The sequence below is a fragment of the Ylistrum balloti genome, unplaced genomic scaffold (assembly GCF_031769215.1).
Source record: "Ylistrum balloti isolate Yb309-2 unplaced genomic scaffold, AGI_CSIRO_Ybal_v1 Utg370266, whole genome shotgun sequence".
Taxonomy (NCBI): Eukaryota; Metazoa; Mollusca; class Bivalvia; order Pectinida; family Pectinidae; genus Ylistrum; species Ylistrum balloti.
The window spans coordinates 369139-394871 of NW_026782208.1; the positions used below are offsets into that span (position 1 = coordinate 369139).

General features: G+C 32.4%; 1 protein-coding gene across 1 annotated transcript; it reads left to right on the plus strand.

Moving 5' to 3' along the window:
- The first annotated feature begins 16858 nt into the window (after window positions 1-16858).
- On the plus strand, window positions 16859-22814 carry LOC132552663 (mitochondrial glutamate carrier 1-like). Its single transcript, XM_060216852.1, has 9 exons — window positions 16859-16869; window positions 17124-17258; window positions 17737-17792; window positions 18084-18174; window positions 20406-20527; window positions 21168-21352; window positions 21810-21912; window positions 22226-22301; window positions 22661-22814. Exons 1-9 carry the CDS (start codon window positions 16859-16861, stop codon window positions 22812-22814), a joined length of 933 nt encoding a protein of 310 aa, XP_060072835.1.
- Window positions 22815-25733: the final 2919 nt, after the last annotated feature.

Here is a 25733-nt window from a genome sequence, read left to right on the forward strand (position 1 = left end):
ATTTTTTTCAGTACTTTTAAAAACTCCAAGATAGACATCTGTCAGCATGCTGCTTTCCCGATAATAATTAAAATTGAACAGGCACAATCAGACACTGAAAATAAACGTGATTTACAGTTTCCAGTCATTTGATTTTTAAAACTAAGCTGGATTGCTGAGAAATTATCATATATAATGGAAAGACATGGGTTAACATTATTTTTCCTTCGTGGGGATGATGAAGCTATGGTTGTCTTGTTTAGGTTGCAGTTTTAGACTGAAACTGAAACTGAATTCTTACGTTTTACTGCAAAATATTGCTAGCTTAGTCAGAAATGTTAGAGATTTTAAAATTTGAGGAAGTTAGTGATAATATTTATTGTAAACCTGTATATTCTGATCGTCCCTCTCAAAGACAAATTACTGAATAGCGCTGAATTTGTTTAAGCAGATCTTGTAAAAGTGAATATAATCTATGAATTTAATCCGACCTTCCAATAAAGGAAACTATTTCACGGAATATCCACATATCCAGAGAAAATACACCCAATTATTCTTAACTGCAGCTATGAGACACTACGGAGATCAGACGGCACGCGCGTATCAGCACACAAGAGGGGCATTTGTCACACCGGAAGAGGTAGATTTCGAGAAAGCATTTGATTAAGTGTGGATAATCGGCCTCAGGAATTAATGTTACGTAATCAATTAACGGTAAGATATTTCATATCATTTATAATGTATATCAAGGTACCAAATCCAAAATTTCATTTCATTGTGAAAATTCTGCCTATTTCACTTGTAAAAATGGAATGAGGCAAGGTGAAAATCTCTCACCATTTTTTCATTCTTTTTTTGAATGACATTGAATATTTCATTAAGAAAATGCCATACGTGCAAGTTGTGTTTATAACGAAATTCAAGAACATTTACTTACATATATATGTTTGTTTTGCTATGTGTGGATGGCACAGTTCTGTTCTCCGACCGCCGTAAGATTTACAAAGACAGTTAGATATCTTTAGGAAGTATTGTAGACGTTGGAAGCTCAAAGTTAACATGAAACAAAACAAAATTTATAATTGTCGTATAGACTCGTTTCATGAACTTGTCTTCTTTTAATTTCGATGTCGAAGAAATTGAGATGGTTCTCACGTGCATGTCCTTTTGCAGATGCTAAGAAGAACAATATAAGGGAAAATACTATATATCTTGATATTTTGAAAAATGTATTAAAAAAGATATTTTAAAATATCATCAGTCTAAATTTGTCAGTGCAATGATTGTACGATTTGTTTGACAAAGTGGTAACGCAAGTGTTATTAAATGGCTGTGAAGTATGGGGATAAAAAACGTAAAAGAGATAGAACGTGTACATTTAAAGTTTTGTAAAATTTGACTAAATTTGTAAAGAAGTACACCAAGATAAATGGTATACAGAGCACTGAAAGTTTATTGTCTTGTAAATAGTATAAAAGTCTGTACGATTAGCTATTGGTCTAGAATCCTGCAGAGAACTGGGAGTCTCTTATCTCGTAAATAGTATAAAAGTCTGTATGATTAGCTATTGGTCTAGAATACTTGTCAAACGATAGTAATTTCTCATATATATTGTCCAATGTTTTATATAATAGAAAGAGTCAAAATGGTAATAACAGTCCATGGTTGACATATGTACGAAACATTCTAAATGAATGTGATCTAAGTTATATACAGGATATCCAAAGTTCTATCAATTCAAACGTAAAGCGGTTAAAGTTAACAGTCAAACAGATTTTGAATTATCAAAACATTCAAAAGTGGAAAAGCGATGTTTTCAATTCTTCTAAGTCTAAATGTTATAGGACACCTAAATAATTTCTAGAATATGGACAATATCATGAGCACCATGATGACAGAGACCACATTATAAATTGTAAATTTAGAACAACTAATCATTACTTTGTAATTGAAACAGAGAGATGGAATCATATTTCGTGAGAAGATAGAGTTTGCACGTGTTGTAATAACGGAAAGAGTGGAGACGAGTTTCACTATTTACTAGAATATACTAAATTTTCCGGTATAAGAAAGTTTTTTCTATGAGATTACTATTGTACTAGAGCAAATATGATTCAGTTCTAATCCTTAATGAACACTAAGGATATTGATTTACCAAAACAATTATTTAAATCTCTTTTCCACTTCTGTCCTCGATAAGTCTATATGTATGTCTCTACAGTTGGGAACGCCATTACTGTATATATGTTTTTGTTAATATTGATTCTCTATATCAGTAGAGAACGAAAAAAACTTAAACACAGGTAGATAGAGCAGTATGATATAGTATGGGTTCCAGCTAAACAGATAGATTAGGTACTTGGAATTATATCACATGGTACATTTAAAGTTGTTTACAAAACATATTTGACTCGAAAGGAGTTGATGAAATAACAATGGCTGATTTTGATAATTGCCCGGATTGTAGAAATGGATCGGAGGATGTATGGCATATGTTTTAGCAATGTCCGGAATATGCATGTGCAGAATTTTTATTCTTTTTGAAAGGTTTGATAGGTAAATTATTTGCTAAAGAATCATCCCTAACTTTTCTCCTCGCCAAAGTTTAACCAATAAGTAGGAGTTGCCCCCCTTGGCTTCTCCCGTGATATGCTACAGTGGACGTGATACACTGACAAGAGACGCTCAAGTATAAACGAATAAGAACACTAATAATTCGTTTAAAAAATCATTTATTTATTTATTTAAATTATCATCATTTCTCAAACAATTTGCTCATCAGCATGGTTTTAATGATTTAATGCTATTTAATATAAACAGAGTTACATAATGCAATAATAACAATCCATATTTGCAATATATGCGAGAAAAAAGCATATAAATCACAACACTACTTGAACTAGCGACTATTGTAAAATGTACAGATAAAATGTAGCATGTAGTTACTATTACGATCATATACCCGATATTTTTCTGCGTATTGCCCGCAGATGATACTTCTTTTACGGTACTATCAATTTTACAAACAAACAATAAAGAAAAAAAAAAAAAAAAAAAAGAAAGAAAAAAAGAAAAGGAAAACAAAAAACAAAAAACAAAAAAAATAAAAAAAAAAAAAAATACCAACTGTTATATTTTGAACGTCACATGGAGTGTTGCTATAGATACTTGTTTCTTTTTTAGAGACGAAATCTTATGATGTATTTTTTTATTTCAACTTATTGTAAGTATCAATTTGGAGATGAGATAAAGTCTTCTCCTTTGATATATTTACAATTACATGATAACAATGAAATACAGTAGGTATAAACACGAAATACACAAATTTATATGCGAGATTTTCACCGACACAAGTTCACAACATGAAAAACACACTTCAACGTCTATTGCTGAATTTGATAAAATTTTACACGTCTAGGCACAAGAGGATTCAGACAGATCTGAAAGTACTTCCAAACAAAAGAAGCTCTAAATTCACCTTTATGCCCAACGCATTCAAATTTCCGAAAATAATACGTCATGGCTATGGTGGCTGATTTCGAGATGAGTAATGACTTCTTTTTATTATGTCGGTGCGAAATGACGATAATCAGCGGGGGCGAAAAGACAAAGATTATTTTTAGGTTGGGGTGACGAAATGAATCGACGAAATGAACCACCATACCATAATTTTCTTCAATTATATGTGGTAGGAGATCGTTTCATTGCGCTTAACTTCAAAACTACTCCCAAATGCCTATTGTGATGTGCAAAGTTAATCTGGATTAAATGTTACTAACCAAGTTTTTGATCAAAGTTTACAAAGAAATAATCATATTTCCTTTTCAAATTGGTTTGAATTTCAAGACATGAAAAAGACTTAAGTAAAGAAGTATATATATATAAAAAACAAACAAACAAACAAATCCCACATAAATGTATATTTGAAATAGAGCGGACCAATTATGTAGTCTATAGAACCCCTTCTAAGTTAAAAAACTTCTTGAAAATAAAACTATTTTAAGCAAATTCACTGCAGCCTGGAATTATCAAATTTAATTTACAGCAAATTCCACATGATTTTAACTTCACCATCCAACCTGTATGCCAAACCCGATCAAAAACCTTTGAAATATCACAGAATGTCATACATACGTTTTTTTTTCTTCAAGAGCTATACAAATGTGATTATTTCAATTAGCTTATATACAGTAGAATGAGCGTGCATAAAAATCCTGTCTAATGTTTATTGTTTGTTTAAATGTTGGTCAATTTAATTAAGTAATGTCACGTTCCCAAAAGATAACAATGTAAAAGGCCAAGGAACAACGAGGCGTATTATAACGAGCGTCATCAAACATGTCCAACTTCAAATCGCATCGCTGGGAAACAGATTATTCCTCAATGAAATAAGTATGACTACAATAAAGGTTCACGATAGTCATTTTCAACCTGCCTCTCTCGATAGGTATGCCAATATGTTGGAAAAAATTTCCGCAAATTATTTCATTGAAAGATCTCAAAGCAAGAAAACAAAGGTGTTCGTTCAGTTTGGAATGATGTATTGTTAGGCGTGTAAAGTGGACAAACACTTGATGTTGTAAAGTTATCGGTATGAGATGCCGATAAAGAAAACACTTCGTTATACATCGTTTGCGCGGACAGACATCAAAAATATTTGCTCTATAACTGCACCGTAATCACTATTATAGTTTCGCAGCTCCATTAATAACATTAGTTTCAAGTTTTATATATTCTGATAGCCTTCCCAATATTCACAATATGTTAAAATTATTCAGGTGAGGTACAGTACTCTTTTTTCATACCACCTATCCTTTTACAAACCAAAATAATCTACATTCTAGTAAGACAATGTAAAGTTACCTCCCTTATATCACCCCAGTATTCGAAGGGAGGTAACTGAATTGTTTACGTCGTCTGCCTGAATACGTACACATGTGTAAGGTTACTATACACATGTGTATTGTATGCCCACGTTGGTAGGTCTTGGCTGAATACATATCGACAACAAACAGGTATATTTTTTTTACTGTATGTATTTTCTACCGTGTTTGCATGCAGCAAGTTATAAATAACATGCTTTACTGTAAAGCAAACAGGCAAACGCCGTGAAATGGATATTTTCGTGGATCTCCATTGTATCGGCAAAGATCTTAGTGTGTCGTTGAAATTCAGTGTATTGCACGTGCAATTGGCTCGGTATAACATTGGTGAATACAATGTGCCAATCTATATTAACCTATTATAGTGTAGGCACCTGACCAGGCAAAAAATGTATTCATTATAATAACAGGAGTTGTTATAACGGAAATTTCACGCTCTAACGCTTCTAGTAATCACTCAGGCGGCAACGTTGAATAGCCTGCCAAGCAATTGAGCTAATGTGTGTATTGCACTATATAATTGCATAATACTATTTTATTATTTGTATTGCCCACCAGTTGACACCCACTTTGTTTTTATCAAAGGCATAAAATGAGTTGAGTACTGCAATGTTTATTATCTCCCTTGATTAATTTCCTGATGTCATGGAAACACATTTGAAATAAATTTTATCTTGAAAGTTACTAATGAAAATATTAAGAAAAAACATTGCAAAAAAGTTGATTAAAATGAATGATTGTTATTTAGTAAACAATAAAAGTCAATGAAAATAGTAAATTTCTTCGAAATACCATATTTCTTTTTGTTTAGAAAATATGTTAGATATTTGTTTTGTCAGATAAATACTCTACATTCTTTATTCTGTTTAAGAAGAACTAAACTGAGTCGACACAAAGAAAATAAATACAAACCTTGAAGATAAATAATTGAAAACTTAGTTATATGCTGAAATATTTGAGCTGTGATCCAAATTATTTTGAAAAATTGGAAAAGCAAATTATGGGAAAATTAGGGAAATTTGTATAATTATTATTTTTTTTGAGTCAGTGCCAGTGGTGATCATCAGTTTGTTAGCCTTTCACAGGAAATCATTACAAAACCTAAACCAAAGGTCTATAAGAATGATAACTTGAGTAACACAAGTGTGATGTACAAATACTTGCAAACATTTGAAATGGAATTCATCTGAAGTTCTTGTAGCTAAAAGGAAATTTATTACCATATTCAACCTATTTAGATAGGTATGCTATGTGCACTTCGAAAATCACAAATATTAGGAGTGTGAATATTTTACAGGGAAAATTGTTGTCACATTTATGAAACTTTGGTAGCAGAAAAAAATTGAGAAAGAAATAGTGGGTGGCACATAGGATACAATGAGCCAAAAGTCTAAATTACACAAGATGGGAATGAGAAAATATACCCCACAAACTTCTGACTGTCCTCACTTTGGAGAAGGGAAGGAGGGGGCCGAGAGGGGCACCCAAAGGGTCAGTCAGCATTTTGCCCTATGGATACTTTAATCACAAACTGCCTGAGATCATTTCTGCAAGATTTGAATAAAATCACACAAGCAGTCACTGCCCCTTGGCAGAGCAGATTAAAATGGGAAATACACTCACATACAATTGTATTTGACCTGATTAGGGTGCCATGGCCACACCCTCAAGAGTCATGTCCATGTATGGTCTGCAATTTTCCAAGCATAGATTATGTTGTCAAGATGTTTTTTAATTGGTTAATGGAACAACTCAACAGTGTCCTGATTTTTTTGTCTACCTGTGGACACTTCTACTTTATCTATTTTTAAAATTTTTAAAAACTTAATTCTTAACTTGATATATATTTAGAAACACAAAAACTATAACTTTTACTATTATATTAAGTTTTGAAGAGTTTAAGCAATACTGTGTCACTACAGGTATTCTGATGTTTTAAATAGAATGCTTTGCAGATGACTGCAAAAATTAAATAAAGAAAAATAAAAAGCTATTGCTATTGAGAAATTCCTTTTAATTCTCTTAATTCCTAGGTTGCTCTTATAGTCGAATTTGACTTAACTGTGTGGGCAAGTGTGTAATTTTTTCATGCCAGAAATTGACACAAAAGTTTAAGAAAAAACATGATGATATGCTTAGATATTAATTTGAACTGTAATAATTTGCTTAAATTTGCTTTGGTCAGTTTTGAAATTTCCATGTGAGTGGTATAGACCAGCTGGACTTGATGTGGTTAACTGCTTCTATCCAACAATAAGCCCATCCATATTTAGTTTAGTGACTTATACTACTGACATGTTATTTCATTTGAGTTGTCCTACAGTTAGTCCACCTTCTACTGGGTGCTGATGTCTTGGTCACTGGTCTTATTACAGGATAGATATGGTAATCAATATCTCGGTCTTGCCCTTGCTGTCATGATATGTATCATATTAGGTACTTTACATATTGCTCTGTAGTCACTCTGGTGAGGTGTAGGTCATAAAATCATGTTTATCAAGCGCAACCTTGACCAACAAAAACAGCTGTGCTGGCTATATATAATCATACAGCCTTGTCAACATCATGTGACTGGATTTCAAGTGTCCTACGATAAGCTACATATGTATGTTCAATCCTAAAATTTACTTAAGGAAGATTTACAGTGTAGCTCTAACAAAAACTATATACTTTCTCTATAGATTGAGTACAACATTAGTGAAAGCTAAATCATATAATGAAGTTATTCACTGTTCAGAGAAGATCAAAATAGCATAACTTTTAACTTTAGAAAAATCAAAAAGAAAGAAAATAGAGATGAGGTATTACAAAATTTAATTGGATTGCGGTTGGTTTATAAAATTTGGCTTCAACTCTAAACCTGTTATAGTACATGTTGTTCTTGCGGCATGTAATTCTTCTGAGATGAAAATGCTAGGAAATTATTTGCTATATTTTCTTATTTTTTAAACATTTTTTTTCTGTTATTGTGCAAGGTGTTGACCTATCTTGAAATATAATCTATTATTTCACTCACTGTACATATTAACCATCATATCAAAGGAGTAATAGTGGTACAGCTGGACAACATAATTTGTCAAATAGGTGAGCTACACTTTTATGTATTTGTAGTACAATGTACCCAGAAAATAGGTAAAATTGCTGGATTGCTTTACATTTTGTGCTGTTTATAATTGGAACATAGGAGACCTACAGCAATTTGCATATATATTTAATTACATTGAATGGTGTGGTTATCTCTGAAAGTGCACATAACTACCACCTACAGACACTATATATACTACATAATGGTCATTGTTAAAAATGAAATGATCCCTGCAGTGTAAAATTGAGTGGTCACTTTCAGTGTTGCATGGCCAAGGCACCTGTTAGAGATGAGGATATTGATATTTAATAATTATTCTGATAATCAAATGCCTAAAACTAAAAGAGAGAGATCTTTAACTGGGAAGGGACTTAGGAAATGTCAGAATGAAAACATAAATGATCTGATTACATTATACATGTTCAACCTCAAAAATGAATACATGCTTACCTAGAAATACAAATTACTTAGATATCTTATGAATATCCCATCCCTAATTGTTTATATAGAGGGCACACATAATTAGGAAATGTTTAACTCTGGCTAGCTTTAGACTCATTTGTTAAGTCCTCTTAAAACCTTTACAGATTTTAGGACTACATGAATGTGTGACATATGTTATCAGATGTACAACTAAATGGTAACATTATATTACTACTGTTAAGTATGATGCATGTGTATCTTCCTGTAGTGTGGTGTATATCCGGGAACTATACAACTGTGTGCATGTGAAGGAGAATAAGTTGTAAGTAATGGATTTCTTTACATATGCATCATTTAAAAAAAAAAATTTAATTATGATAATATTTACACTCTGCTTGCTTTATATTATTATGTTGATCAAACCTTTCTTACATTGAACTCAATTAAGATGTTATACATAGCTCCCTTGGGCTTGAGGTATACATCCAGATAACCTATAAAATTACGAGTGTCTCATTAGTAAAACTTGTGCTATTATAGTGTCACAGCTGTTAACATTTAAAAATCACAAATCTAAATTTAGACTAAGTATTACTGTAGATGATTATTTATTAATGTTTCTTTGTTTACTGTATTTATTTTTATATTAGAAACTATCCAAAGTTTCTACATTGTACATGTGATCATCAATAACTGTCCTCTTTAAATATCTTTAATATAGTTAATACTGGGTACATTTACTGCATTAGGAATAACCTGTCTTATATTGATTAAATAGCTCTGTATAAATCAGATGGTGAGTGTTTCACATGGATCACAATACATCAGTGGTAGGTTTTCACCTTTTCTATACATGTGTTCATCTTTATTTGGATGTCTTTTACTGAATAACACTGGTACATTGAGTTTATAATATCACTGATAAAACTTGTTTGCGATAATGTCAACTCATTAACAAATTTACCCATATGATAATAGTTTGTTTGTAGATAGGTACTTAAATACAGTGTAGATGTGTTGGAGTGGAAATAGAAGAGATTTAGGGAAAATGACATGAAGGCTTGTTATGCTGGCTAGCTACATGTACTGAATACAAAAAGTATAGCCTTGTGCCAGATACAGCTGTATGTCCCAATCACTTGCTGGTAGCCATAGTCATCCGTTCACTACCCATGTGCCTCCAGGACCACTATCATCTATAAGTACTTCATGTTTTACACATGTACTATGCATACGTCTACCAGGTACTAATTGTTCATGCTGCAGAAGTGATTAATAGTTAAGCCCACTAAAAGAACTAAGGTGTGGATTGGACCTGGTCTATTGATTTTGTTTGTGTTCATCAATTGGAGGCTGCTGTCTGCTATTCTCAGACTCCCACTATATTGGTAGCGGCTATTGTGTATCATATGTCTGACAACCCTATGGTTATCTTTGGGTCTGCATCATATACCAGTGCAGGATTAGGCAAGAATTGGTAAGTGGTGGGTACATTCCAGTTAACATGATCTGGTCGGTGTATTATGTGATTATATGGAGAGATTACACATAGCTAATACCATGTATTGATACCACCTGTCACTACTGTCACTACCAGAGTGATGTATAAGTTTGACCTACAAATATCATTGAAATTCAGTTTTCTTCTGCTTTGTATATCTTTTACAATTCGGTTTTGTCTGACAGTGACTGGGTAAGAGCTCTACCAGAATTAATGAAACTAGATACAAGTTACATTTTACATGGCCTATTTTTATATTGAAATGATTTTAAAGTGACATTTGGAGGATATGATTCCAGTATGATTATACCAATGAGTTTTGGATTCAGGTGTCAGTTTTTGTTTTGTCTGTGTCACTGATAAACTTGACCATTTTGCACTAGAGTTCACAAATTATGTTGTTTGTATGTATGTGGTTTACATTAAACATTCTGGGGTTCAAACTCTGAACTTCATGCAAGGGAATACACATACCAGCTTGTTGTTATCCCCTGTCTGACAAAGGTTTGCTGGTGGATTTTAAAAAAACTAGGTTCAAGATTTCTAGTAATGCCTTTTTTTATTGAGTTTTCTATTTGGATCAGGTGGTTACCATGTAAACAAATAGTCCTAATCGCTCATTTAAGCTTTTTCAGAACATGTCTATGAAACTTCCCACACACATCAGTTGAGTGGTCTAGTAGTGCCTTCTGCTGTAGCAGATGACTGTATAAGAATTTTCATTTTTTAAGATTTAATTATGGAGATAGAAGGGTCAAATTAACTGATTCCAGTTTTTCCACTACTTCTTTAATGAGACTAATCACCACTTTCATCCCATACCTCACATTGGTTATTACCTCTAAATGTATTCCATTTTGATCATTTGAGGGACATTTCATGCCTGTTACTAAGCTCCCTTTGTGGGGGATCTGAATGACTACGTCCTTTGTTTTGCTCGGTGGGCAGTATAAGGCATATTTAGAATTACTAGTGGGAAAGGAAGGGAGGATTAGTCAACATCTTGCAAAATGAGGCTATCATGATCATGTCCAGATGTAGGAAGTCCTGGGATTGAATCACAATTTAGTTTGATTATTTTTCCCTCTAATTTTGCAACCTTATTCGTAATAACCACCATCAGAAAAATTAGACATTGTAACATCTTTGCTTCATGCTACAATTATTACTGAACATGAAACATACATGTCTGGAAGTACCATAGAGAGATTGAAAACCATAAATAAGTAAATTTGGTATGGAGATGTCATAGAGAAAAAAAGAAAAGACCATTTGAATTCACCTGAGCTTATGTTATTGCAATGTTGCAGTGTCTGCCATTCATTTGGGATCCATCTCTACCAGCACTTTGACATTTTCTTCATAATAACCATTTGAGTTTAATTATGATCTTGTGCCAATACAATTAAGTTTGTTTAAATGAATGATTTTACCCACTCTCAAGATCACTATGATAACATATAAATGGTTTAAATTTTTCAAACATCATTTTCTGAGTAAACAAGACATCAGTAATGTTAAATGGCAAATAGTATGCTTGACATAGAGTTATTAAGTTTGGTTGCATTTAATCAATCTACAAACCGAGGGTCCTCTTGTAAGATTAAACTTTGCTGTAAAGTGTTTTAAAGTCTTATGTTGAAATGGGAAAATGTGATAAAAAAAGATCTGTAAAATGTATTTCCATTGTACTCCTATTTGCTGGTTTTACCAAAATGTGCTTTTGTGATTTCCTGGATATCTTATGCTCATGAAGTCTACTTGTTTTATAATCCATAAGAATTTTGATCCCCTGCCACCTTTGTTGGGCAGAGGATATTCAAATTGGTTCCATCTCTCAATCTGTCCTATCCGTTCAAATGCTGCTATTTGCAGGATAGTTTTTGAAGGATGAGTCAGATTTTGATGAAACATGATTGGCACACTTATTACCTTAATCCCTTGCCGAAGTTCGATTAACAACAATTCACATGCATATTTAATGAGACTGCTTTTGACCTGGTTGGCTGATTTCTTTAATCACTCTATGGGAATGCTTTCTGCACATTATCTTATGAAGGAATGATAAGATTTTTTGGAAACTTGCTTTGTAGACTTATTACCTGAATTCCTTTTTCAAGTTTGCTTATCAGCAAATTCTATGCATATTTCATGAGACTGCTGTGGCCTGATATCTTTCGGCATTCTGACTGAATGCTTTCTGCATGTAATCTTTTGAAGGAACCGGTTATGATTTGTTTTACTGATAGTACCTTTCTTGCAATTTTACATATGTGACAATTAGATTCTTTATTGTATTTTATTGATGTGTATAAACCATTTCACTGTTTTGTCATACTTGAGCAGAAATAGAATCATTGATTGATATAGCATCACTGACAAATATTCTATCATCACCATTGGGTAAGAGACGGGAATCTAAAGGTATGATAAGCTGATTTTAATATTCACAGTATTATGCTACTGCATTGTTATTATATTGACCACTTTCAATGGAACTTTAAACTGAACATGAACGATAAATGCTTTTGAATACTTCAGATGTTTATGTCGGTCACTTTAAATGTATATATTTTACAAATGAACATGGGCAGGGGATCTTGATGACATTGTCCTTTCAGTGCCCATTTTTCATTTTATGGAAGTAACCATGAATTAAATGAAAATAAAATCACCATGAAACTAAATGAATTTACTATATTTAACAGTGTGCAATTATGGTGGCTTTTTATAACAGTAAATTATGCACTTCGCAATGTTAGCTTTTTATAATCAGTTTTTAAATTTGTTTCGGCTATCTGACAAGAACATGTCATTGTTCACAAAACTGTGAGGAGTGATGCACCTGCATCATTTGCACATCTGTCAGGCCGTATGCATTATATATATCTTTTTAAAACTGTCATTGATTGCTTCAGTTTTCTTTTCACACTTGATAGTGATAATGATAACTGCCTTGTCAAGGCAATAGTTGATTAATGTATATGTTTAAGGGCCCATCCATTTATGTGTACATTTTACTTTGCATAAAAAGGATCTATATTCACATAACAGTAATATATACTTGATAATTCATTTAATCTTTCCCATTAAAGCTATCAGACGGTGAAAAATGGAGATGTTATTAGCATTTTATTTACATAATAAACATAGGTCTGTGCTGTTGCATTTAATGTGTCAGATATCAAGTATGAATTTCCTTGCAGTTTGATGGATTGTTCTTAATGTGTAATAGGTTTAAAATCTGTAAAAATCGAGTTTAAGGTAGTTTTTTTCATTTTAACAACTTTAGAGTCAAGATATTGGTATTGGGCAAGTAACCTGCCAGGTTAAATTATTGAAGTTTGTTCAAGTCAGTGATCTTGAACTGTTCCAAGGTCACTGGGTTCCAATATGCTGATATTTACATATGGCTTCTTTTGATTGTGAATAACCCAACATCTAAGTTGTACCCAAATTTTTGCCTTTTACAAAATATGCATATTATGGTATTGATCAAATGAAATGTGTTAAAACCAACCGCAATGCCAGCTTTATAATTTCATGTTGTCTAAGCATTGACATGTTCAAATGGATGATCTTGACCCACTGTCAAGGTAAAGGGGGTTAAATGTGTTGTGTTAAATCTTAAAAAGCAATGGAAAACAAAATTTTATAACCATTAAAGATTCATTGTCATGTTATTGTCATAATTTTGGACCAGTGACATGTTAGGGTGAAAAGTGCTACCAAGGTCATTATACTGAATGACATGGATGTTTTTTCAAAGTCCCTGTGTTCCATTTATAGTTGCATTCACATATTTTAATGACATTTTAATAACTATAATGAAGAGGGCCAGTGTTGAGATATTAAGCCTTAAATATGGCATTCTAGAGTGATCAAAGGACAAACTGCAAAATGGATGACTTCTTTAAGGTCACAAGGATCTAATGTATTAAAAGTTTTGATAAACTTTTAATTTACCAAAAATACTAAAAGTTATATAGTATTTTGTCATCAATTGTAATTGCAAGTGCTCAGTAACAAAATCACTTATATGAACCAAGCAAGTTTACAGGGGTAGTATTGTCAAAATATTCCAATAACCTGTTCTTGATAAGGAAATCCAAGTTTCATTATTTGGTCTGGAACATGCACATTTATATGTATACAGGGTAAAGAACAGGTGTAATGTATAAGATTAATATTTAAGTAATACCTTCTTTAACCCTTCCAGTCATGTCATATCTGTAAAACTCATCAGAGCTGATAAATGATACAGGCCCATTCTTTCTCTTGTTTTAGGTATACAAGGTCATGGTGAAAGTCCATCTCAACTCTCGAGAATGTACTTTGTGCATTAGTATCCACACACAGTCATACATACTGTAGATTTTACAAGAAAAGTTAGTGATATTCAGGCTAGTTAATGTACTTTGGTGTCTCCCAATGATCCATTCTCATATGACCTTAATTAGGATGCTGAAATCTCATATATAATCCCATTTCTATACACAATCCAACCTAATATATGTATATAATTTCAGCTGGTCCTATTTTTGTGATTATGATTAGCTTTCAAGGCAGTTACTACAGGTGGGTAATAGTATTGTATACTTGGAGTAAAACATCTAGCATAAGTTTACCTGTATTACTTTATTAGGTAATTGTCATGATCATATAACATGCTCTGACATGTGCTCCACATTATGCCTGCTTACAGATGTCTTCTTGCATGTACATTATATTTGAATAGTTTTGATAGTTGAATATAGACATTTTAGAATATTAAAGCTGCACTTCAATCAATATACATAGTTTCATTTACATTTTTCATCACAAGTAATGTATTGTATACTTTGTTAAGGCATATACATGCTATTAAAACAGAATCTTTCTGGTTACTTTGTTATATTAAAGTGTTCCTATAATGCTAGCAATGTGTAGGAAAATGTTAAGCTGTCAAAGTCACATAACTCTCACTGTTGTAATTATAATATTTGAATAGAAGAACTTTCAACTGACTGCAAACACTCTGAAAACACATTTAAATGTGCATAAGAAATCTGGGATGAACAAGTATTACATATTCTAAATTGTAAGTGGACGAAAATAGCCTGTGGCTGTAAACTGAGTTGTGCATATGAAGCTCCGATGATAGTAAATGATGACGTCATTGACCCCAACATTTTGTGAACTTTGACCTTCTTCAAATTTCAATGTTGTTACTGGCATCAAGAATCCAAGGCTCGGTGACACAGACTGCCAAAAATTTCCACAAAAAAAAAAAAGATAAATGTGGTTTTATATGTCAGAGCTTTAACTTACTCTTCCTAGTGTATGCAATTAATGTGAAACTTATCACACTGCATAACATTATTTAAGTCTTGCTCACTGTTTCTGACTTCTTGGTTCATGCATTAATGTTACCACTGTGCATGCTTGATATCCATCTTGGGTAAGACAGAGGTATTCTTATCTTAACCAGAACATTGGATTATCTGTCTCCCATTACTAGAAGACTTAAATCATACAAAATCCTTTTAGTACAGATTTGGCCTTAGTGATAAATATGACACCAGTATCCCATTTGGGTAGAACCAGGTTTGGTGATGGTGTTGGTTATGCTGACAATTTATGCCCAAAACTCAGAAGTTTTTAAAGATTTAGACAGTATGGAGAGACAGTGAGCTAATTTGCATGATAATAGTACAAGTATATGCCTCATTCAATGAGGTTTTTGCCCTTGTACATGTATATCTGTGTTTCTGTGAAGTAAATTTGGGTCAAAGTTATTGAGCAAATGATTCAGTTTTACATTATATTTTATGACAGATCATCAGATCACAAGATATCCATAGTTTAACTTGCAGTTTCATGTACATGTAAGGATGAAGGTGTATTATAACTAGTTCAATGTGACCTATATTTCTCACTCCAGATTTATGAATGCCCTTAATGGTCCCTAGTTGAGCACTTGTTATTTTAGAACTGTTCAAAGTTATGAAATGGCAGGTAGATGATCATCTTGGATTTTAACAATGAAATTTTGGTGTTGCCATTTCTTATGAAATACTGGATGGATCTTTAACAAATTTCATCTGTAATTTTCCTTACTTCCTATTTGTGCACTTTTGATTTTGGGACTGATCATAAAAACAAAATGGGCAACAAGCAACCATCTTTAATTTGATAGTGAAAGATCATTCAATTTTCATACAAGTGAAAAGAAAATACAAAGGAAACCAGAGAAAAGAAGGGAAAAGACCCAACTTTTAAAGAACAAATAATTATCAAACAATTGTGGGTGCCATTAGATTCCTCTTGGTTCTCATGTTTTGTCATGGAATCATGCCCAGGCTGTTTAACCTGTAGGTATTAGTATTTTTATATATTCTGCACTGAGCAACACACCACATACTTGAAAACAACTACAGTATGCATGGGTATCTGAATGTTTCATTACTTTTGATTAGTACCATTTTGTATCTTAGGAAGCAAATTTCTGGGTGCTAGCTTTGTTCTAGCTGACGTCTCAATTGAGACTGCTGTTATTTGTACATTCTAAACTGTGAATGCTGAAAAAATGTTCTGATTTTCATATACAATAGGACAGAAATGCACATAAGGGCAGTGCTGTTTATAACATGAGCTCTGCTTAACTTAATGATAGTTTTAACAAAGATTGACAAATCAAAATAAATGTACGACTTACTGGTGATGCCTGGTGTGTGTAATTGTGATTGAACATTACTTGGACTAATTAATAGTTGTGGTATGATTTTGAAGATGTACTAAGAACTAGTCCTTTTTGTTCTACATTACTAAATCACATTCTTGTTCCAATTGCAGGTGAACCTGATGTAAGTTAGTACATTGCAGCAAGGTTTGGTCGATCCAAACATAACGTGGATAGCAGTGTTATTTAATTACATCAAATCAGAACAATTAAGATCACCAGCTGAAGTCACTGTCTCCCGTTCTTATCAAGGAAACCATTGTTTGATGGAGTTTTCGTAAGTACATGTATTAAGCAAAGTCACTAGTGAATTTTGCTACAAATAAAAAGTTGTCTTTTTAATAAAATAAATGACTTATTGAAAGGTAAAGGAAATACATTTCTCTCTGTTGTATGCTTTGAAAACATTTTGTATATTTGTGTAAGCTTTTATCTCTTTCTTGAATTATTTTTGTAACGTTTTAATTATCAAAGTTGTAACAATTTGTAATACCTTTATCTGTGTCACTGAAATTGTTTGCAATATTTCAGGTTATTACCTAAAATAATCAATGGGGGTGTAGCGGGAATTGTAGGGGTAACTTGTGTGTTCCCCATTGACTTGACAAAGACACGACTACAGAACCAGCAGCCAGGACCCAATGGCCAACTCCTCTACCGCAGTCTGTAAGTAGTTTATTTAGATAGCAGTGTAGTGGTTATATCTCATGGGCATATGATTTCTTAATTCTTGAAAACATTTTTGTAAATTCAAAATATATGATAAAATGAAAAACAACTAACCTGTGATGGGGGTATATGAAGAAAAGACAATAGTTTAGAGACAAGGACATTATATTGTAACATTTCTATAAAAACTCTGAGCTTGTTAAAATATTTACCGTTATGGTTAAGAAATCATAAGAAAACATTACGGCATCCAATATGTCCTACTAGTAAACAAATTAAAACAACGAAATAACTTCTGAATCATCAATGTTATCATTGATGTGTTAAAGAAACAACATATCAGCCAAGTGGACATTGCTAATGTCTAGTGTTGATATATTAAAGCTTGCAACTGTGTTTTAATTATTTAACACTGAGATTTATTAGCCATTTTGAGTATATTAATGTTTTCTGTATGTATTCTGTTCTTCTATAGATGGGACTGCTTTTCGAAAACGTACAGAAATGAAGGTTTCGTTGGGATGTACAGAGGTAGGTAGAAAATCTCTCTAAGTATACATGCATAAGACAGAAATTTTACACATCAGAAAAATCGCCTATGTATACTCTCAGACAAGAAAATTCAGTCAGAAGCCTGAAGGAATCCTGAAATTGTTTGCTTAAAATCCGGAAATGCACAATGTTATGTATATTCTACCCATTTTAATTGTTAGTCTATTTTGATTGGTTAGACACTATATCCTTTAAAAAAACCACCTATTTAACAAAATACAAGTAAAAAATTCTGATAACTCATGATTAACCTAATATTTTCTCCTGTAGGGTCTGGAGTCAACTTGGTCCTGATAACTCCAGAGAAAGCTATCAAACTTGTGGGCAATGACTTCCTTCGTCATCACCTTAAAGATGGAAGGTAGGATAATCCAGAAGATTAAAAATGCACTTCATGATATCATGTAAATGGTTTCTTGCAATTCGTATATGTAGCTAGATGGCAGATAGAAGGACAGGTATCTCTTTAGTTTTCAGTTAGTTGTCCTTAAATGCACTGTGAAAGTGTTACATTGGACTTCTTACATAGGGTTGTTGCTTTGAATGCATTTGATAACATGATTACATACTAACATGCATAAATATGTGTACGTCCACTTAAGTGCTCATTATCATTGAAACATACATACAAATGTATATGAAATTCCTTATACTGTATTATTGTCCAGAGAGGTTTTTGTACAATCCTCAAGTTTAATTAGAAGGAAGGGAAAGATGAATGACCATGTATGTAAAGTTGACTTTCAATGTGAAAAATGTCTTTTGTAATCCAATGTATCGTAGATGACATGCTGTTCGGCAAGATTCTTGAATTGATAAAACTTAAATGCAAAAATCATCAAAGTTCAAATGACTATCAAAATCAATAAGAAATGTGTTGATTATATAAAAAGTTTATTTTGTACATGAATATCATCTTGTTATTATGTTGGCTGACAACCTTTATACCACAATTATCCCAGGAAGTCAACACATTTCATCTTACTCGTTAATGAAAAAGCATTTGTTGAATAGAACATGTACTGAACAGCTACAGTTTTAAGTGGGTGTATTTCCAAGAATGGACTTATTGATGGATAAAATGCTGAATTCTAGTGACCTGCCATTCCATATAAACCCACAAAGTTTTTCACAGAACTTATATAATAAATGCACTTTACCATTATGTATTTATAATGGACATTTGTAAGGCTCTTGTTTGCCCAATGCTGCGACTAGACAGAGGGTTAATGTAGCAGGGTCTGAAAAAATCCTGTGATGATTATGTGTGATGAGAGAATAGAATAGAGTATGTGGCTGTAATGAAATCATTAAGTACCAGGTATTGATTATTTATAGTTTCTGAGGAGTGATTGTCCCAAGGGAGTCTCTAGCTAGTCAGTGTGTTAGAATCTAAAGTGCCTTAATTATTGGCTTGGTCCAAAAGTTCTACATTGATTTAACAGAACTTGTAATCTGTGTTGTAGTAATAATATTGGTGATGAATTTTATGATTTATTTGAATGTGAACATGCATCAATCAAAAGAATTATTGGAGATATATCTATTAAAAACTATCATTGTTTGAATCCTAATCTTGGTAATATTCATGGATTATTGTCAGTTTGTAACGTCAAAGTTTTATCTAATATAAGCAATTTTATTGAAAAACTTGAAACACATCTAGATGTACGTATTTAATTTTTTCATGATACTTGTCCTTGATGTGAAGAATTACTATTTATGTTGATCTCTTGTAAGATGTATGTCTGAATTAGATATAAAATCTGAAATCTTTAATGGAATGTTGGTAAATCCATTGTTTCTCCTGTTGATAAGTATTTAGAGGTATTACAGAGTTAGAAGGACACATGTGTGCCCATTCTAATCTTTTATCATGTAGTTATGTTGACATGTACTTCACCATTATGCCTAGACATTGGCAGTAACATGTGGTGTGGTGTGCTACCTGTTTTACAGATAGCAGATAAGATATACTGTGAACGACTGATTTTATAATACAGGTAAATGCTTGTTCTGATGTATGAATAGACAGAACAAACATTGATTGTACTTTAAAGGCTTACAGGCCCAGAATCATTGTTTACCTTCTGATTAAAATCCAGAAAATGAATTATTGATACATGTTGATTAGTCTATTTGTCTTAAACTTTTTATTTTAAGTTTCTGTACTTTCCATAAGTACTACTAATAAAAAATATCCCCATGGATATTACATAACTTGATATAGATTCCTAAGTCCAACCTCTCTGTTTCCACATGATGGAGCTGCGCCCAGTGAAGAAAGAGATATAAAGCTTTAGAATCCTTTTCCTTCAGTTTAGATAAAGTAATTTCTGCCAAATGAGTGAAGCAAGCCCTTTGGGTCACTTGTTCTACATATACTTTTAATATATTACCTTGACCATAGACATGCATGGTTCCATCGGTTAAGCAGGAATAGATCTAGGAAAAATATTGAATTGAATATACTTAAAGTACATGTTTACTTACACGTAGTACTGAAAGAAATAGTAAGCTTGAAAAGAACTTGATTAAAAAGTTAAACATTGAATTTAATGCAGGAGTTATGATTGTAAATAAAAATTTCAGTACTGGCAAGCTGACGCTGCCTCGGGAGATTATGTGTGGGGCAGGAGCAGGACTATTCCAGATCATTGTTACCACACCAATGGAACTCATTAAGATACAGCTGCAGGATGCTGGACGAAGTGGTCAGTATATACTTCAGACAGATGTTCAACACATTCCATTGTCAATATATTTATAAATAAATCTTGCATATGGGTCTAGATATTTGTTCTATTGATTACCTTAACTTCCCTATTTATTGTCTGTCATCCTGTAGAGACTATCTTAACTTTTTGTTTGTGTGTGAATATATCATATCAAAGACATTACCACTGCTCTTTTTCTAAAAAATTTATAAAAAATGGAATTTGGATATATACATATGATGTTGGTTGGTGATTAAAGTTAAAAAACTGAACCAGCGGTATTTAATTTCACTTTTGAAAATTACTTGCTGAAAAAAAGTATGATGTACATGCAGCCGATTTGTCTGATCTCTGAAGTATTCTCAGTTAACAATATCACTTACACTGTTCTTTATTCATCATGATCTTATCAAGCATAATGATCAAAAAGTAAATCTCATATTCATAATAAAAAAAATATATTTCATTGCAATATTAGAGAGAGAAAGGCTACAAATGGCAGGGCTTTATTAAAAATTTGTTCTGTTTTGATAGAAACACACTGAAACAAAACATTTTTTATAACAGATTTGTTTTAATTTCTTTTTATTTTAATTCGAAGTGTTAATAACATTTTCTTATTTCATATGTGTTGCAGCTCGTTTAAATGTTTCCGCCAATGGAGCAGGCACTGCATCCAAGCTGACAGCCATGAAAATCATCTCAATGCTATTGAGAGAAAAGGGCCTGACTGGTCTGTACCAGGGGTGTGCAGCCACAATGCTGAGAGATGTCACATTTTCAGCTTTATATTTCCCTTACTTTGCTCACCTAAATGCAATGGTGATTTCTTGTTTTACATCTTTTAGCCTTGTTGTGTATAAATTAAAATTGTGCAGATGTAAATACATGCAGTTGTAAAATGTTCTGCAATGCTTCTAGTAAGGGGCAGTTTTATAATTAGGGCATATCGCATTAGTAAATGAATTTTTGATGTGTTTTTTTTTTCTAATATATATACCTAGTAATTCCACTAATACAAACCAGCAGTTAGATAAGCACTTGATTTGAGCCTGGTTTTTCCTAATTAAGTATGTCAAAGTATATGTATACAATTTCCAATCGAGAAAGTGGGATTTAATCTGTAACATTGAGATAACACTAAGTTCTTGAAAGAAAAAACTGTTTTTGGAGAAAATTAATGAGAATGCAGAACCTAGCTACAGTAGTAGCAGTATACAGCCTTTGCAGAAACAATTCTAAATAATTTATCTATTTTATGCTCACTATTCTTTTCTAGGGTAAACGAAGGGAAAACAGTACTGAAGCTGTGTTTTATCATACCTGTATTTCTGGAATAATTGCTGGAGGCACCGCATCCTTATTTGTCAACCCCATGGATGGTAAGATAGAAATCACTCTGCATATATATAGAACTACCAACACTTCAATAGTGATTACATACATCAAAATTTGTTACAATGATATCCTTTTCTACACACCAGAACAAATAGGAGGATTTATGTTACTAATTTTAACAGCATTCACACAGTTTACTAGAGGTACAATATTTTTTTCTTCTGAAATGGAATCCCATTTTTGGGGTTTGGAGGTGGGATTTACCTAAAATCTACTTTTGATGGTAGATTATAAATTTTTTATTGTAATGTATTGAAATTGTAATAGAATGTAAAGATAAAAGACTGAACGTTTCAGTTGTTAAAACAAGACTACAGACTATTGAAAAGGGAGCAGGAGAACAGACTTACAACGGCATTGTGGATTGTTTCAGGTTAGTATTGGATTATCTTGTTTGCCTGGAACTGTTTTCAGTTTTGAAATATTTCATGCTTCAGTGCTATTGTTGAGTGTGTCTTTCTTTACTCATTTCCATGTTGATATTATTTCATATATATAAATTATGTGATTGACTCTGTTAGAAAAAATGATTAAAAGGAAAGGAGAGAAAAGAACAGAAAAATTAAAATCAATAGCCAATAAGTATAATGAGGTGGCAGGTGTCAAGAGATCTCTTATCAACTAGACACATACATGAATATGTAGATAAAGTAAACTGTATCTATGTTAATACAGTGATATATCAGTAATTATTACAATAGAGCTATAGAGACAACTTTATTTTCATTTCAGGAAAGTGTACAAATACGAGGGTTTAAAGGCGTTTTACAAAGGAGGATTATGTAGAATTCTGGTCATAGCACCCTTGTTTGGCATAGCCCAAACTGTATATTATTTTGGTGTTGGAGAGTTCCTTATTTCGCAGATCACTGGAATTAAAGATTAAGTCAAGTCACAGTGATCAGCGACAAGTCAGAAGAGGAGTTTGAAAAGCGGTAGTTCAAGCCTATAGAGTAATGTACACTAGTCTAACTATGAATTATCATCTTTCATGTGTTTACAGATGGCATAAATATTGTCAGAAGTTTGGTTAGTACAGCTTGTAACAGTGCTTATTTTGGTGCCATCATGTATTAATACATAGATCTTGTTTACAAAGACATTCTGTTTAATGTATATTTTTCATGTATAGAATTATTATCTCTTTCTGATATTTTAAAAATACTAAAAATACAATTTCAAGATGGATCCAGTACACATGTAATTCCATGTGAAACACAAGGAAGATGATATTCAAGTACTTGTACATATGAAGTTGTATGTACATACAAATGTTATTATCACTTAGTCAGTCTCATCCTCAAAAAAGTAAAGCAAAATCCAATACATGTGTCATTCCTATATGAAGTGATTCCTTTCCCTGTTTTATGTCTGTTGGTGAGGCCTTTTAACTCATACAATCCACACTTGATAGCAAAATTTGGTCATTAAAACATTCCCTGAGGCAGATGTGATCTCTGTGCACTATTTTATGCAAGCAGCATTTTTGATGAGTTACCTGGTCGGTATACTTCAGTGACATATATTTATACTTTATATTTAATTGTTTATTGTTCTTTTTTTGCATTGAAGAGTATTTCTTATTGAATTAAGGGGCATTATATTGTTGAAACTATTTTAGATAATAAGAACTACAAGAACAACCTGGGTTTTTTTGTGAAGTAGTGAAAGTTATTGTCTTTATACTTAATGTGGCTGTTTAGGTGCAAAAGTGTAACAGTTATGAAATTACAAAAAGTATGAAGTTTTCAATTAGACTAGAAATATGAAGATTAATCCTACCAGTGAATTTAAATTTAAATTATCCAAATAAATCTCCAAAATCTGAGTCTGAGAAGAAACAAAGAACAAAACATACAGGTAAGTGAGATACAGAAAAGTTTATTCAATTTTAGCAAAGCTGTTGAAAGGTAGGAAATGGCAAACTGCTGCCTCACTTCAGATGAATGACAAATATTGGCCCTGCCCCAGCTAGACAGTTGTTTGTAAAGATGTTATGCTCAAATTATACATTCTAATTTTCCATCCGTTAGATTACATACATGTGACCACATTTAAACTTCTGTTGACATGCCACACAATTGTTTTTAGGTGAATTCCTTGTGATACATAATTCAAATTTGACATGATATCTAAATACAGCTGGTGATGCAGTGACAGAATATTCATGTATCACTGCATAAAGACATCAATGTTTTGACAGAATACGAGTATTTTTTTTTACTAATTCTCTGCTCACTTCATCATCATTAGGAACATGCGTTACAATAACTCTCATTTAGACATGAATTTGCAGGATAATAACATAGCATATTTCTGACCTTCAAACGAAGAAATGCCTCTTTAATTTGTTAAGTAGTCCTAAGATATTGTGAAAAAACTGTTGAACTCTGCCATGAAAATGCTGAATTCACTATCTTACAACCATAAATCAAATATAAGAACATTTCTCATGAAAAGACAGTTCATCTATAATACAAGTCATTTACTTACTACATTGATAGGAAGTTTTAAGTCCAATATCCAGTCATCTTTAAAATGTAATATACATATATTTATTAGGTATAATCACAAGGAAAATTTCATTTACATGAAACACATCAAGATATTTTTATCATACATATTAAATTGATGAACATAAGAATCAAAAAGTACATATTTCAATAAAATTTGCTGCAAATTTTGAATAACTTTTTCATACGCAAGGAATTGAAAGAATATTGTTACACACACTGATTTGTTTAAAGAAATTTGTTTTTAATAATTACCTCAAATATCTAAGTCAGAGTTTGTTCATCCTTAACAATTTTACTGCTACAACTCCATTATATAATCAGAATTTAGAATTCTGATAATGGTGCTGGCCTTCTCACAACAGACATAAAATTGATTAGAAAATGTTATCAACGCCATTTAAAATTACTTGGTGATGAAAAAATATATAATTATATTAGCATGATGATAATCAAATGTATGCCAAATTGCTGTGATGTGTGCTTTCATTGATTGTGATAGTAATTTTAAATCCTTTTCTTAAGAAAGCCAAAATGTTATAAAATTAATTTCATAAATTGTTTTTGTAAATATTATTTAATATGTGTTCATTATGCTAACCCAAAGTTGTCAGAATATCAGGGATATTAATGTTTTACTATTGATTTACTCTTGTATGTAATTTCTCAAAATTGGGGACTTTCAGATAAGTTATTAAAGTTTGTTTGTAACAGTTTGTATTCTAACAGTGATTTTGCTATTCTTCCAGCTGAAAAGGAAAGATAACATGAAGCTATACACATTTCCTTTTATTTTTAATTAGCCCACCATCATCAGATGGTGGGGTATTCAAATCGCCCTGCCGTCTGTGGTCCGTCGTCCGTACGCCCGTCCGTAAACAATTCTTGTTACCGCTATTTCTGGAAAAGTACTGGATGGATCTTTCTCAAATTTCATATGCAGGTTCCCCTTGGTCCCTAGTTGTGCATTGTACCTTTTTTGAACTGATTCACATTCAAGATGGCCGACAGGTGGCCATCTTGGATTTTGGAAGTAAAAGTTTGTTACCGCTATTTCTGGAAAAGTACTGGATGGATCTTTTTTTTTAAATTTCACATGCAGGTTCCCCTTTGTCCCTAGTTGTGCATCATACCTTTTTTGGACTGATTTGAATACATGATGGCCGACAGGTGGCCATCTTGGATTTTGGAAGTAAAAGTTTGTTACTGCTATTTCTGAGAAAGTACTGGATGGATCTTTCTCAAATTTCATATGCAGTTTCCCCTTGGTCCCTAGTTGTGCATTGTACCTT